This window comes from Parasteatoda tepidariorum, chromosome 7 (genome assembly GCF_043381705.1).
Source record: "Parasteatoda tepidariorum isolate YZ-2023 chromosome 7, CAS_Ptep_4.0, whole genome shotgun sequence".
NCBI classification, from domain to species: Eukaryota; Metazoa; Arthropoda; class Arachnida; order Araneae; family Theridiidae; genus Parasteatoda; species Parasteatoda tepidariorum.
The window spans coordinates 37,740,683-37,754,750 of NC_092210.1; the positions used below are offsets into that span (position 1 = coordinate 37,740,683).

General features: G+C 30.6%; 1 protein-coding gene across 1 annotated transcript in view; it reads right to left on the reverse strand.

The window, feature by feature from the left end:
• The window catches only part of LOC107455621 (fatty-acid amide hydrolase 2-like), a 23,987-nt gene extending 20,148 nt beyond the window's left edge, over nt 1-3,839 (reverse strand). The window contains exons 1-2 of the mRNA XM_071183293.1: nt 2,352-3,839; nt 41-190 (exon numbers count right to left, since the gene is read on the reverse strand). Of these exons, the coding sequence (XP_071039394.1) occupies nt 41-154 (114 nt within the window). The 5' untranslated portion in view covers nt 155-190; nt 2,352-3,839. The remainder of the gene's footprint in view (nt 1-40; nt 191-2,351) is intronic.
• Nucleotides 3,840-14,068: the final 10,229 nt, after the last annotated feature.

Sequence of the window (14,068 nt, forward strand, 5' to 3'; positions counted from 1 at the left end):
ATATATTTTTATATATATATATATACACATAAATTATTACTTTACGATTGCGAATTCTCTCAGCTAGTTCCGTTGCAGACATGAAAAGTATTTCATCATCAATGGGTGGCAATGCCTTTTTTCTTCCGGCAATAATACGATGAACTAAATTCATGCTTCCGAATTGAATAATAAAGCAACCTGAAATACACTGAAATAAAAAAACATTTTAGACTGTTAGTTATGCGTGTATAAATATATGCACTCACAGTTCTGTGCGTGGGTGTTAAGTTCGCTTCTAACGAGAATGTTAGGGTTGTGCCAAAATGCTCGTTAAATTCGAGTCGACAGTAATTATCAAAAAAAAATATATAATGTACAAAAAGAAACTAAAAAAAACAATAAAAAGGTACACCCTTTTTTAATCTTTTATTTACATAAATAAGAATTAAATTAGAGCTTTGTTTCCTATGATTTATTTAGCGCAAATTATGTAAGGTGTTCCTGAATAATTGGGACAAACTTTATGAGTGCTAAAGAAAATCACAAGTATTCAGATTTGAATAATAACCATAGGTTGGAAGCGTCTTCGTTCTCAGTTAGGGGATGTTGCTCTCAAGTGAATTGACCGTGGTGGGCCTGTGTCCCTAGGGCACCATGCTCTCCTAATTTAAGTAGCATACATTTCAATCTTTGGGGTGCATTAAAATGTGTAGTGTACGCAGCACCTGTGGATTCTGAAATGGATCTAATTGATAGAATCGTCTGAGCTGCTGATCCTACATCCAACAAAATCCAGATCTATTTGAGCAAGACTACCAATCCATGTCCCGACGGTGTAAAGCAAAAATCGCTAGCAATGGTGAAAATTTTAAACATCTTTTGTGACATTTTTCCATATCGTCTACCACAGCATACGTAATATCTTTGACCAATAAATAATTCAGATGTTCTCTTGCGTCGCTTTGTTTCTTGTACCTGCCATACAACTTTCCCATGACGTTCCCATGGGGTGGAAGATTCCTCCCTGCCATCACTGGTATACGGGCAAAAAGATAGGTTCTTCATTCACCCTCAATAGTGGCAGAGCTTCTAAAACCGCAATTTCCAGATTAGCAAGCTGTCACACAAAAAGTCTCTCGTTTTTCGAAGGCAGGAGAATCTTCGAGGTCTGTTCCAAATGTCAGACTGATCAGGCTTCTCCCGAACACATCCTGGACTCTTTGGGACTTTCCAGAGATGACATATACTTATCCCCCCTTCTAGTCTTCGATTTTCTTAGGCTCTGATGGATCTTGTCTGACTTCGTCAGGCATTGGAGGATAATCCACAACAACAACGTTTGATTTGAGAACGTTATGCTTGTTGTATAAAATCTGAATCGGCCAAAATTATCTAAAATTAAAGCTATAATGCATAGAAAAACTAGAAAACCTATAAAACGGTTGTTATCCTTTATTTACATAAATCAGAAGTATGGAGGTTTCTTTTAAATGATTTACCTAGCTGGCAACGGCGCTACTCTTTTTAATCGCACGGTAGTTAAGATGTATCAGTAACCCATAACTGTTTATTATTACAATGTTATAATAATAATAATTACGTACAGGCGTGGAAGAAAAGCAAGATGTATAGATACCATAGTGACGGAAAAAAGAAAAAGTGGGGAAATCACATAGCCTTGAAACACCTATTCTATTTACAATGAGTGTAATATACATATGATGATAAGTAAGAATAATTTTTTTTTTGAGAAAGATTTAAAAAAAATGACAATAATTAAAGTACCAGATTTAATCTTTTTAACCCTTTCACTACCAATTTGTTTTCGGAGAAAAAAATGAACTAAGTAATTAAATATATCAGTTACAATGCAAATATCGATAAAATTCTAAAAAAGGGAAAAAATTACTGAATTGTTAGTGATATCAAGGAATACCAGTGGGACATGCATTCATAATAATACAAAGCATATTTAGCCCATAGGGTTATTTGAAACTGCTTGCGAGACATATATGTCCCAGTGGTAGCGAAAGGGTTAAAACAGTATTGAAAAGTTTTGAAAAATTTCCGCTTCAAACAATTAACTATATTAATAGTTCAAAATTGACAAAAACTACTCATAAATCAATTTCTTGTCTTTAAATTTATCTTCATACGAAATTTTCGGTCGATTTTTTGAGTGATATTTGTGATAATTTTTTGTAATAAATAATATATTTTTTTTAAACATTACTATATTGTAGCAGATTTAATCACATTTTTTAAATGTCATGAAACATTTCGGAAGGAGTTCTTTCTTCATGTCCCTCACCTCTTAAATAATTTTAAAACCCGAAAGTATGATGAAGTCAAGAAAATGAATATCTTACCTTTCAAATTAAGAATGCTATAATCACAAGTCCAGAATGCAATTAAAACGGTGTTCAGTTAGTGACTTGGTGGAAATAATTGTATTACTCTTAAATATTATAGTCAGAAAACAGAAATAGCTTGATTTCATGACGGAGAACGAAAAAAAAGCAATTAATGAAATGGATGCAAATGTTTATCACCCATAATTCAACAGCAATAACAGCAAACATGCATAAATTTCATTCAAAAAATAAGTTCCCATTATTAAAGCAGAGAAAAATAAAAAATATTAAAAACGTGGAAAATTTGCTGTTTTATCAGGCCTTCATCTCGGATATTGATGGAATGCATACATCAAAATTTTGTTATTATGACTAGAATTTAAAATACTCTTTTATATGGATTTTAGAACAGGTGCGGAAAGGCACGAATTTAATGTGTTTACGAGAAAACTAGTAAAGAAATATCGATCTGGAGAATATTACTGTTCAGTGAATTTTTGTTCGTAGGACAAAAGAGAGAAGAATAATAAATTGGAACTAAAAATAAAAGAATCTCTATGTTCAGGAGTCATTTTTCATCCCTTCCTCTTATGTTTTGAGCGGTGTTTACGTACAAAAATAACAAATCCTTATAGAAAAAATTTAAAATTATTTGAAAAAGAAATATGCAGAAATATGATGTTTAGAGAGCAGCTGTTAGTTTTTCAGTACCTTGAACCATGATACAGTACAATTTTACTCCAATTTCATTAATTTTTTCAATTTAATTATGTTTCCACTTTAATTGAACCATAGTATCGTGTACTCAAATTTAAGAGATGCGATAATATAATTCATCTTTGCACTACGCTCAGGTTGCGGTAAATTTCTAGAAGATGCGCAATAAAAAATTCGACGTATAAAAATTAAAAATCAAGTAGAGATTATAATTGGTAAGCGAACCTGTTAAAAGAAGCATCGTAAAGTGTCTTATGAAAAAAGAAAAGCGCTACAAGCTTTCACTCAAAAATAAGAGCTTAATTCCGAGGATACATGTTTTTATTTTTTACTTATGAAACATATTGACAGCTGCTCCGTGAGATGAATTTAATTCACTATTTTATTACCCCATACCTTGATCTTCAAAAGGGTATATCTGACTAATGAGCTCTTACACATAATATCAAGCATCTTGTCATTTTCGGTACTTCCAATGAATATAAAGCAGCTTCTCTGGAAAATCCCCAAAAAAACAAGAGTCGTTGCTTACGCCTTAAAGAAATTAATTTCTTAAAATAAATATGATTACGTTTCTATTCCAGCTTCTAAAAACCTATTTTGCACATAAAACATCCATTCTATTAACTAATAAACTGACACTACACACTGTTAGAAATTTCTCGAAAAAATGGTTAAATAACTATTTAATTGTTATTTTGCGGTATTCAAACAAAACTGTCAAATAACCATAAATAATAAGGTATTCAAACTGTTAATTTGGAGGAAAAACGTTTAACTGCTTTCCCCTAATACAGATAAACAACCAAAATTATATCGCTGCAACTAGGCTCACCTATTGGAGCCATTTAGTTACTTGCATCTGGGTACATGGTATGGTCGAGGTGGCCAATCTGCCATGGATCGACAGAACGGGATTCGAGTCAAAGCGTTTTGATACCACAATATTTCCTCTATTCCTTTCAACAAATATGAAGTTTTCAGTGTACTGTATGCCGCAATTTGTAACGCTAGGCTGCTAGAATACAATATTCTCATTAATGCATAGATAGGCAGTGCTGTAAAGCTGTTTAGCACAAAAAAAAGTCCAGTATTTTTCCTCTCTTACGATGGATGAAACAACCAAATAAACTAATTAAACCAGATTCTATGGTTCGTTTTATTATTTAAATTGAATTCTTTCAAATGATGTAAGAAATTGTATACCTTATAATTAAACGTTTTTGTCTATCATTAAATAAAAAAATAATACAAAGTAATAAATGTTTACTAAAAGTTATATTTTGCAAAGAATCTTTGGATAAGCGAATTTCATAATTGTTGCAAAAAAGTTTTGAATTCGCCTAATAAGTTCCCGAGATATGGCAAAATACGTAAAAAATAAAATTTACATTATGGATCCAAATTTTATAACTCTCTCCTGTCCCTACAAAAGGGATCATAGATTGAGGCTACCCCCTATATTTTGGTAGTCAGAAATCTGAATCCATCGAAAAAAAGGTAGTTTTATTCAAAAAAAGTACGTTTTTGCTTCTGATTTCGTAGCGATTATCGTCTGCACTAATTATTTAGCATATTTGAGGTCACCCCCTCACATTCGTATTGAGTCTTGGAACGTGAAAATCTGATCATGAAATCAAAAGTTATTCAGGATGGTTTAGTTTGCACACTGCACTTGCAGCTTATGCGCAGTAAATAAGACTTATTATATTTTCTTAATTATCTTTATTAATTCTCTTTAGTCCTTTGAGTTGTCTGAAGTTAAGTTAAATACAAAATAATATTCAGAAGCCTAACTAAAAAGAATCTTTATATTATCTTGTAGATAGCATTGCAAAACCTGTAATGTTGTCTATCTTGTGATGGAGCTGTACCCTCTAGCCACTATATAGTTTCATACAAAATGATGTATGGAGTTCCATAGTGGTATTCAACCTTATAAGAATCATTTTTACAATTAATCATAGAAAAAAAATGAAGCTATTGTTATGCATGGATATCTTTTATTTAAATATTTTATAACCTTTTTTTATAATATGATTTCTAATTATTTTTAACTTTGATGACTTTATATTACCGTCATGTGGGGCTACTTTGTGCAAATTAGAATTTGGCACTTTTTAAGTGCTGCTATTCAGTATTATGCTTTTTCCACGTTAAAAATGTGTGGAATTTGAAGATAGAAGTCTCCTCTATTACTACTCGAATTTTAAAACAATCTCAGAGTGTGTTTTGTTTATCCAATGTCAGCAACTTTCTGAGAACGTCGGACGTCGAAAAGTGTGCGTGGAAACTTTAACTGTGAAATGCAAAGACGTTGATAAAACAATTGTCGTAAATGCAAAATTTTTTATCTACATATTAATAAACAATTATATTATGTTAGGGTTAAAAAAATTTAAAATTAATAACAAATAAACGGAAATGAAAAAAATGCACTGTGGGGCTACTTTGTGCGAAGTTTCTTTCGTTTTTTATTCGACATAAAAATTGTCAGACATTATAAAAAAGTACCTGGAACGTGAAATTATCGTGATTACACTTTAGAAAAGCTGCAACAATGTTTGCAAGCAGTTGCTGGTGGTATGTCGATTGCAAAAGCTTCTCGGAAGTACAAAATCCACAGAAATACTATCTCTAATAAAATTCACAAGAAACACGTGAAACTTCCTGGTAAACTATTATTTTTCTTCTACAAAGATTTTTCTAATGAATTAATCAAACGATTTAACACATAAAAATATATTTTATAGGACATCAGGTGATTTTGACAGAAACTGAAGAGCAAGTTCTGTCATGTTCATTCAAGCATGTTATGTTCAAATTTATCAATATTATAAATGTTAATGAATATGTAATAATTATTATTTTTGAAATTTCATCCATTTCAATGTTCAAAAATGTATATGGTTTCCTTTTGTTTAAACTCAAATGTTTTGAAATAAACATTCTTTTTAAGAAAAAATTCTTTATAAAAAATGGTTTTTTAACGCTGAAAATTATTTTCAAACTAATATCTTTACATATCTTGATGTTTTTGTTATTAAAAATGTCAACAATTAACTTTTTTAACAATTTTATATCAATATTTTACTAAAAACATGATTATTAAACTGAATTCCTATCGCTGCACAAAGTAGCCCCACTTGGGGGCTACTTTGTGCAAGGTATGTTTTGACTTATTATTTGTAAATATTACATACAAATAATGCCAATATTGATCAAATTCACTCGTCTGAGTCCAGTTATGAATATAATATCGATAAATTTTACTAAAGTTTGAATTAACATAGTTTTTTTTTACATGTCAAAGTTCAAAAACTGCGAAATCCCGCACAAAGTAGCCCCCCCATGACGGTATTTCCATTTCCTTATTCACTTCCGCCTGAACCAAGAAAACCAAACAGAATATGTTTTTTAAAAAGTTACTTCAAGCCAGAAAGAAAATTCTTTCAAATCACTTAAAATTGGATTATCTTTCGAGATGTATATCACCCTTACTCTATTGTTTTATACATTGGAAAATATATAAAGATATATTGCTGCCAATGTACCTTTATATATTGGCAGCACTGTTATTATTTATGTATGTGTTGTTTGATTTTGATTATATTTTAAATAATTTTAATTGTATATCAATAAATTGAAATTTGTCGTGTCTACACAAAAAATTATATACTCCGATATAACAGTATTTTCATAATTAATTTGAACCGTAATTTGATTCAAAATTTTTTTACTTTGTAGGCTTTTTTAAGAGAACTTTGAAAATGTATCCCGAATTATCGTAAGTCTTAAATCGTTTTAAAAAATGTAAGATTTTAAACCGTCCTTTTTTTAGTAAGGAATGTTTAGTACTTTAAATAAAACGCAGTAAGTTAAAATTATTTTAAAATTTCTCTTCTAAGCTTGATTCAAATTTCCATGTAAATTATAAACGAAGTTGAATAACGTGTTAAGATAGCTTCCTGTGCCATAAGCATAACAAACTGTCACGGCTTCACTGTTAAATCAATAAAAATTATAACTTCCTATGACGTCAGGAAAGTGTACGTCATTGGATAAACTCAATCTACCTCATGTTCCCTCTTCGCTTTATGAATAAATAAGGAACTATGACCTTTAACCTAATTCTCTAGCTTATCACCAGTTCAAGGGCAAGAAACAATTGCAAAGATTATGACGAGAATTTAGAGCATGGTTTTAAACAAGGGTCTATGAACTATGCATGACAACCAGCTGACCACAGAGTTATTTAAACAAACTCGAACAAGAGTAACTTGAAATACCTTCCATGATTCTTAAAAATGATTATAAATTATCGAATTCTTAAAAATACCATAATTAATAGAAATTACTTTTTCATCATATGCTTGTACTTTCTAACTTTTATGGATAGAGTTGTCTACGGAATGTTTACATATTGTAAAGACAAGTAGTTATAAAGTAAAGTAGTAGTTATAAAGTTTTTTTAGATTTTTTTAGTAATTAGAAATTTTTTAATTTTTGTATCAGAGGTACTATGCCAGTCTTTTCTTATGAAATTTTTACTCTATTTTAATTCATAAATAGCTTTGAGCACCCGAATCAATTCTGAGTTCACGGCTATCAATGTTCAACTCCTGTAGACTTGTAATTTCAAACCCAACCCAGAAGACAAGGGATCTTCTAGATGAAACATTAGAAAAAACTAGCCTTAGTGAAAAACTTTTAGATGCATTCCCATCAACCAGCCGCATTTGAGTTACGCTGAGAGGAAAACCACGAAAATTTTCCACTGTTAACCCGATGGCAAAGAGATTGTACCCTGTGATTCGTCAACCACTGTAGATATTTTATATCAGCACTGAAGTTGGAGTGAACCGAAAGCAGAATCAACCAGCCACATTCGAACCTGGGGCACCTCGTTGGGAGCAAACGCTTTATACCTGAGCCAGCTTTAGAGTTGGAAAAGGCACTATAATGATAAAAATCAAACGAATGAAATAATCGTTCAACTGGTTCTTCTAAAAAAGTTTGAAATATTTGACATCGTGAATTTTGCATTTGATACGCAGGTATGATTGAACTCAGATTTTAACAATCAACAAAGAATAGTTTAAATGCGTTTTTTTTAAATTTTATTATTTTAATTTGTTGTGATGCAAACTTTCATCTAACACATTTTACAATAAATTTAAAATGAACAAACTGTCTCTGAACTAATGTTTTGTTTCACTTGTTTTACTAAAAAAAAAAAAAAAACTGCTGTTTGTTTTAATATTTTTGAATTTCAAAGCCACCCAACAATATGCCGGATTATTTATATGAGGTATTTACAATAGTGCGGTAAAAAATATAAGATTCAATTTTTTTTCTTACCAGAAGAAGTATAAATGATTTTTATTAACTGCATAAAATCCTAATCATAAATTCAAATTGAATGTTATTATTTGAAGAAGTGAAATTAATAGCATTAGTGCTGCCAAAGATATTTCTCACATTTTGGCAAGGTTTTTAATATTAACTCTGGAACCAAATTCCTCAACTTAGCTACCTTATTTGCTTCTAGTACCTTAATAATAGTTTGTATAAATAGTTATCTACACTATTTTAACCTGGCAAAACATAAACCAATCGAGCAAGAATGGTGTGAATTTCGATATATATTTTGAAAATGCGGACTGAAAACAGGTATGACAACTATACTAAATTTTTTTTAATTATTTTATTCTTTCCGGTAGCAAAACTGGAATCTTCATTAACATGTGGAGATTCCTCTTGAAGTTTCTTTCGCAAGAGCAAGAACTCAGTGATAGATTCTGTTAAAATATACTTATTCAATAATTTTTCTTTTATTAAAAGTGTGACATTCTAATCGTTGAAAAGATGTGTGAGTCAGAACAACTATTAAATTAAGACACTATTCACCTTGAATTCAAGATACAAAACTGATTAAGAAACTATATTAACGTGATTAAAATACAAAGACTGTTTAGGGGAAATTATCACAACCTTAGGTTAAATCTTAACATCCATTTTTGCATTTTCGTCTCATGTATCCTTAGCGGTACACGTCCATAGGTTGAAAAATCTTGCTCAAGTGAATTACTCTTTGCAAGTAACCTAAAATCTATACCAGCTAATTACTCACTTATAAAAAATAGTAATTTTGTGATATGACGATTTTTAATATTAAATATTTTGATACAGATATTTAATTTAGATTTTTTTTTTTTAAATTTTGTTTAAAATCTAGATTTTGTCTGTCAAAATCCATATATGCCAAAAGTAAGATACAAAGGTCAATATTTCTTTTAAAAATATTAATGAGTAGTACCCAAAAAATCAACATGTGTGTGTGGTGTACATTTGGCATGACTTTAAAACTGACTTAAAGATCACTGATTCAACTTTCATGTAATGAGACCAGTGCCTGAGTAATTGAATACAGAAATAGATATAGGAAAATTATAAATCGTTTTAAAAAATTTAGACTTAATATAAAAACCCGAGGAGAACATCCTCCCCCGAGGGGAATTAAAGTCTCGCTTGAATTCAATGAGAGAGAGAGAGAGAAACATACACATTGGCAAGTGATATGCTGTTTCCGATATAATTTTTTTACGCCGAATGAAATCCTATAGTTAGGAAGTTATTTAAGTTTTACTTAGAAGAAGAGAAAAGTCACACAAAGCCTAAACTGCATTTTTTTAAACGATAATGGCTTTTTCATAACTATTTATGTATTCAATTACTCAGACACAAACCTCAAAGTTTAGGACTGTAGCAATCACATCGCCAAGCTACTACAGTGCCATTTGAACAGGCAGTGGATGCTCGTACTTTGAACCGAATGGACCTTCTTTTTTTTTCCTCCTTCTCATAATTAATCAAATTTATGTTTGTCCGTGTGCTATTTGTAAATTAATAAAAATATTTGGCATAAAACTTTTCCTTATTTATACCACCGAGATCCAGCTAGGGCCACATAGGCACCCCACCACATCGCCAAGCTACCACGGCGCCATCTGAACAGGCAATGGATGCTCAGATTTTCAACCGAATGAACCTTCTTTTTTTCTCCTTCTCATAATTAATCAAACTAGGAGGCTTCACCCCCTGCTCGCTGGCGCTCACCAACCCCCGGAACTGCTTTCACAGTTCATTTCGGATTGCTTCGCAATCCAATGCTCGCTTTGCTCGCTCATTGGATACGTTCTTAACGTCTAGTTTTTGTATACTTTTTCGAATACTGAAGTTCCGAAAACTTTTCACTGTAGAAAATTCAAAACCTGTACATTTCAATATTAATTTGAAATTGCAAACAGTTCACATATTTTTCTTAATCACACTATTCTAAATTTCAGTTGTTGAGAAAAGTAACTGTTGTAAGTTTTGTTTTAAAGTCTTTCCCACCAGAGGGCTAAAGCCATGTGTTGTAAAACAATATGAAATAGTAGTCTGCCACTGAACGCCGGATGTAAAGCATCGGCTTTGATGAAGATAATTTTGTATTTTTAATTCTCTGAAGGGCGCCACCTTAATAATATGGAATTTGTAAAATAAATGTATATATTTTTGATTGTTGATGAAGCCCATCATTTTGTGTTTTCATCAGTGTTCAGAAGCAGAACAACTATAAGTTTTTTATTTTATCACAAAAATATAAAATGTATAAAAAACAAAGAAAAGAGTAAGAAAATGAGTATAGTCATAGAAAAAGTTAAAATTATAATATAGTATTTGTCAGTTAAAATAAAACTTTTTGTTTAAGTCATTGCTAACAATTCAAATTTCTCCGAGGCAATTCTAAAGTATAAATTAAGGTAGTATTGTTAAGTTGAAACACAATATTTTTAGTTTTGATGTCAACAATACAATTCAATTTTTCACAAAAACGATTGTTTCCATTGTTAAGTTCAATGTCAACAATTCAAATTTTTCTGAGGCAACTCTTAACCTCTAAATATTATTTTTTTTATGTACACATTTCTAAATGTCAGTATTCAACCACAAAACAACTTAAAGTCCTCAAATTTAGCATGAAGTTGTAAAATGTAATGAAAGAGGGTCATAGCAATAATGAAAGTAGAAGTAAAGTTAGTACTGTAAAATTAAAACAATATTTTTAATCTATGAGCCAAGTTCTTCAAGAAGCAGTTGTAGAAGTAGGTTGTTTATTTAAAACTTTTTATAGAATTTCTTTAAGAACACAATTGTTAATTTGGGCATTTGGCGATACAACACTTTTAGAATTGAAGGATTTGTTACGTCAAGCGCTCAGGTATCATAATTTTGATCTAGTTGCGCTTCTATGTCATTTTGATTTATGTTGCTAAGTTAACTTTCAAAAAATTCTATGGCTGGCAACAGCATTTTTATTTTTTAAGTTGTTTATTTTTATTTCTTTTAGAATTCGTTATTTTTTTAGCGAAATGTTTTTTAACCTAACAGAATTCTTTGCCGACTGTTTTCTCTATGAATGAAGAAAATAAAGTAAATATTTAACTGTTGTGAAAAGAATCTTATTTAGTTGTACAAAGTACTTCAGCCAAAATTTGGGAGCCACGTAAGAGAATTATATATATTAGATCAGAAACACATCATTAAAAGGCAGAATGCTTTGGTGTTTTCAAAACAAAGCAAACGTTGCCACCGGCGGAAAAGAAATACAGCCAAAATTTGGGAGCCACGTAAGAGAATTATATATAATAGATTTATGTTTGTCCGTGTGCAATTTGTAAATTAATAAAAATATTTGGCACTAAGCTTTTCCTTATTTAAATCCCCGAGGTCTAGCTAGGGCCACAGGACTTATTATATAAAATCTAAATAAAAAAATTTCATATAAGGCATATAAAACCTGAATCAATAACTATAAAAATGTGAATTGATTTTGTTCCTTACGGTTTCTTTTCCAACAAATTTCATACTTGTCTAATTTTAGCGAAGGCTTGAGAGTTGGTAAAATCTCAGTTTCTTACTAACCTAAGTTCAATTTTAAGGTCAAGCCGAAAGTTCACCAGTCATATGTTGATTTTTTTATATGCTACTACTCATTATTGTGTATTCACAGAAATCTATACCTTTGTGTTTAACCAATGACGCAATTATATTTTGACAATCAAAGTCTAAGAAAATAATAGATAAATAAATAGAAATAAATAAATAAATAAAAAATATATAATTTAAAAAAGCGTGTCTAATAGTTTTACATAAAGAACACATAATAACAACAAAATGCCAATAAAATCAAAAATGTCAAGCATCCAACCCTGCTTGATCGTTTACGGCCTAACTCATACAAAATGTGGCTCCAAATAACTACTAAGACGTCATCACTGCTTTTCTTAAAATTTATTTTGCCCAACTTAACACAGTGCCTTCTACCAATATTGAAACGAAACAGTGAATTGACACAGTAGATATGAAGAGTTGATACTCTACAACAGGGGTGTCAAACTCGCGGCCCGAGATGAACATTTTTTTGGCCCAGTCAGTATATCCGACGCAAAGTAAAAATAAAATCGAAGTGTTAATTAGAAAGGAAACTAGCATATTTAAATTATAATATACTTTATTTATAAACTATACGGATCATTTTAAATTGTACAAGCGAAAATGTAAAATTCTAATTGGCTTGCGGCACCTGGCATTCCAGGGATACTGCATCGTATCAAAAATACACAGAAAAAATTTCAAACCTTAGAACAGAATTTGAAACAAGGTTTAAAGATTTTAATTCTTTGGAGGACAAAGTTTGCTTGTTTTCTTCGATTTTCTCAATAAATATAGACTCAGTACCCAGTTATATGCAAATGAAAGTGATTAAGATTCAATGCTACTCAAATTTGAAGGCAAAATTCATTGAAAGTGAGTGTGCCTGAATTTTACAAATATTTACCTGCTAGGGTTGAAAATACTCGAAAATTCGCATAAGAAATTATTTCCATGTTTGGAAGTACTTATCAGTGCGAGCAATTATTTTCTGTTACGAATGGAAGTAAATCTCCTGTACTCTGTACGAAACCGTATTAATAACGCTCACGTTGGGTCAACTTTGAAACCAGTCTCGGCAAATAAAATTTCTCCCGAAATAGGAAAGATAGTAGCAGAGAAGAGATGTCAAATATCAAACAATAATTTTACTTTATAAATGTTTATTATAATGTTCTATTCAAAATAAAAATATTTGTTTCTATGAACACTGATTTATTTTATTTTTTTCTTGCGGACCACCTAAAGTTAAGCGTTGTTTATTTGGCCCAAGTTAACTATTGAGTTTGATACCACTGCTCTACAGCATGCGGTTCCCAAATGGTGGTTCCGTGGCAGAGTGAAGGGGGTCCCATAGTTAGCGCTTTTTCTAACCGTAATAAGTTTTGATATCATCGATTATATTTAGATCCAAGTTATAATTCTTAATTTATTTAATCTTGTGGTTGCCTTTATAAAATTATTTCTAATGACAATATTACTTATAACAATATATAGAATGAAATATGAAAAAACGGACATTTATAAAATATTCCATTAGTAATTCCTATCGCACTTTTCAAATCAAAATAACTGAATTTTTTAATAAAGAAATATGTTTCCGTAATGATAGTTTTCAACGTTTTTAACTGCTCTTTTCAGTTTTCATTTCGAAATAAACCATTATTCGGCTTATTTAATCACTTTCAGCTTATGTATATACACCAGAAACAAGTTTATAACTAGACAAGAAATAGCACAAGGACGGCACATTTAACTGTCACGCATAACACCTAATTTAAGAATATTAATGATAAAACGAGAAAAAATCTTCATTTCTCTAATTAAATATTTTAAATATAGTCTTTCATAGGTAATGAAGTTCACAATTACCTTAAACTTTATTAAAGATGGGGTTCCGTCGAAAGAAGATTGATTATTTAGGGTTCCGCCGCACAAAAAAATTATAGCTGCTGTTCTACAGTTTATAATTTAGTGTCTTCGTCTTATTTTTGTTTATTTAAATGCAATTATATTTACGACATAAATTAGTAAAA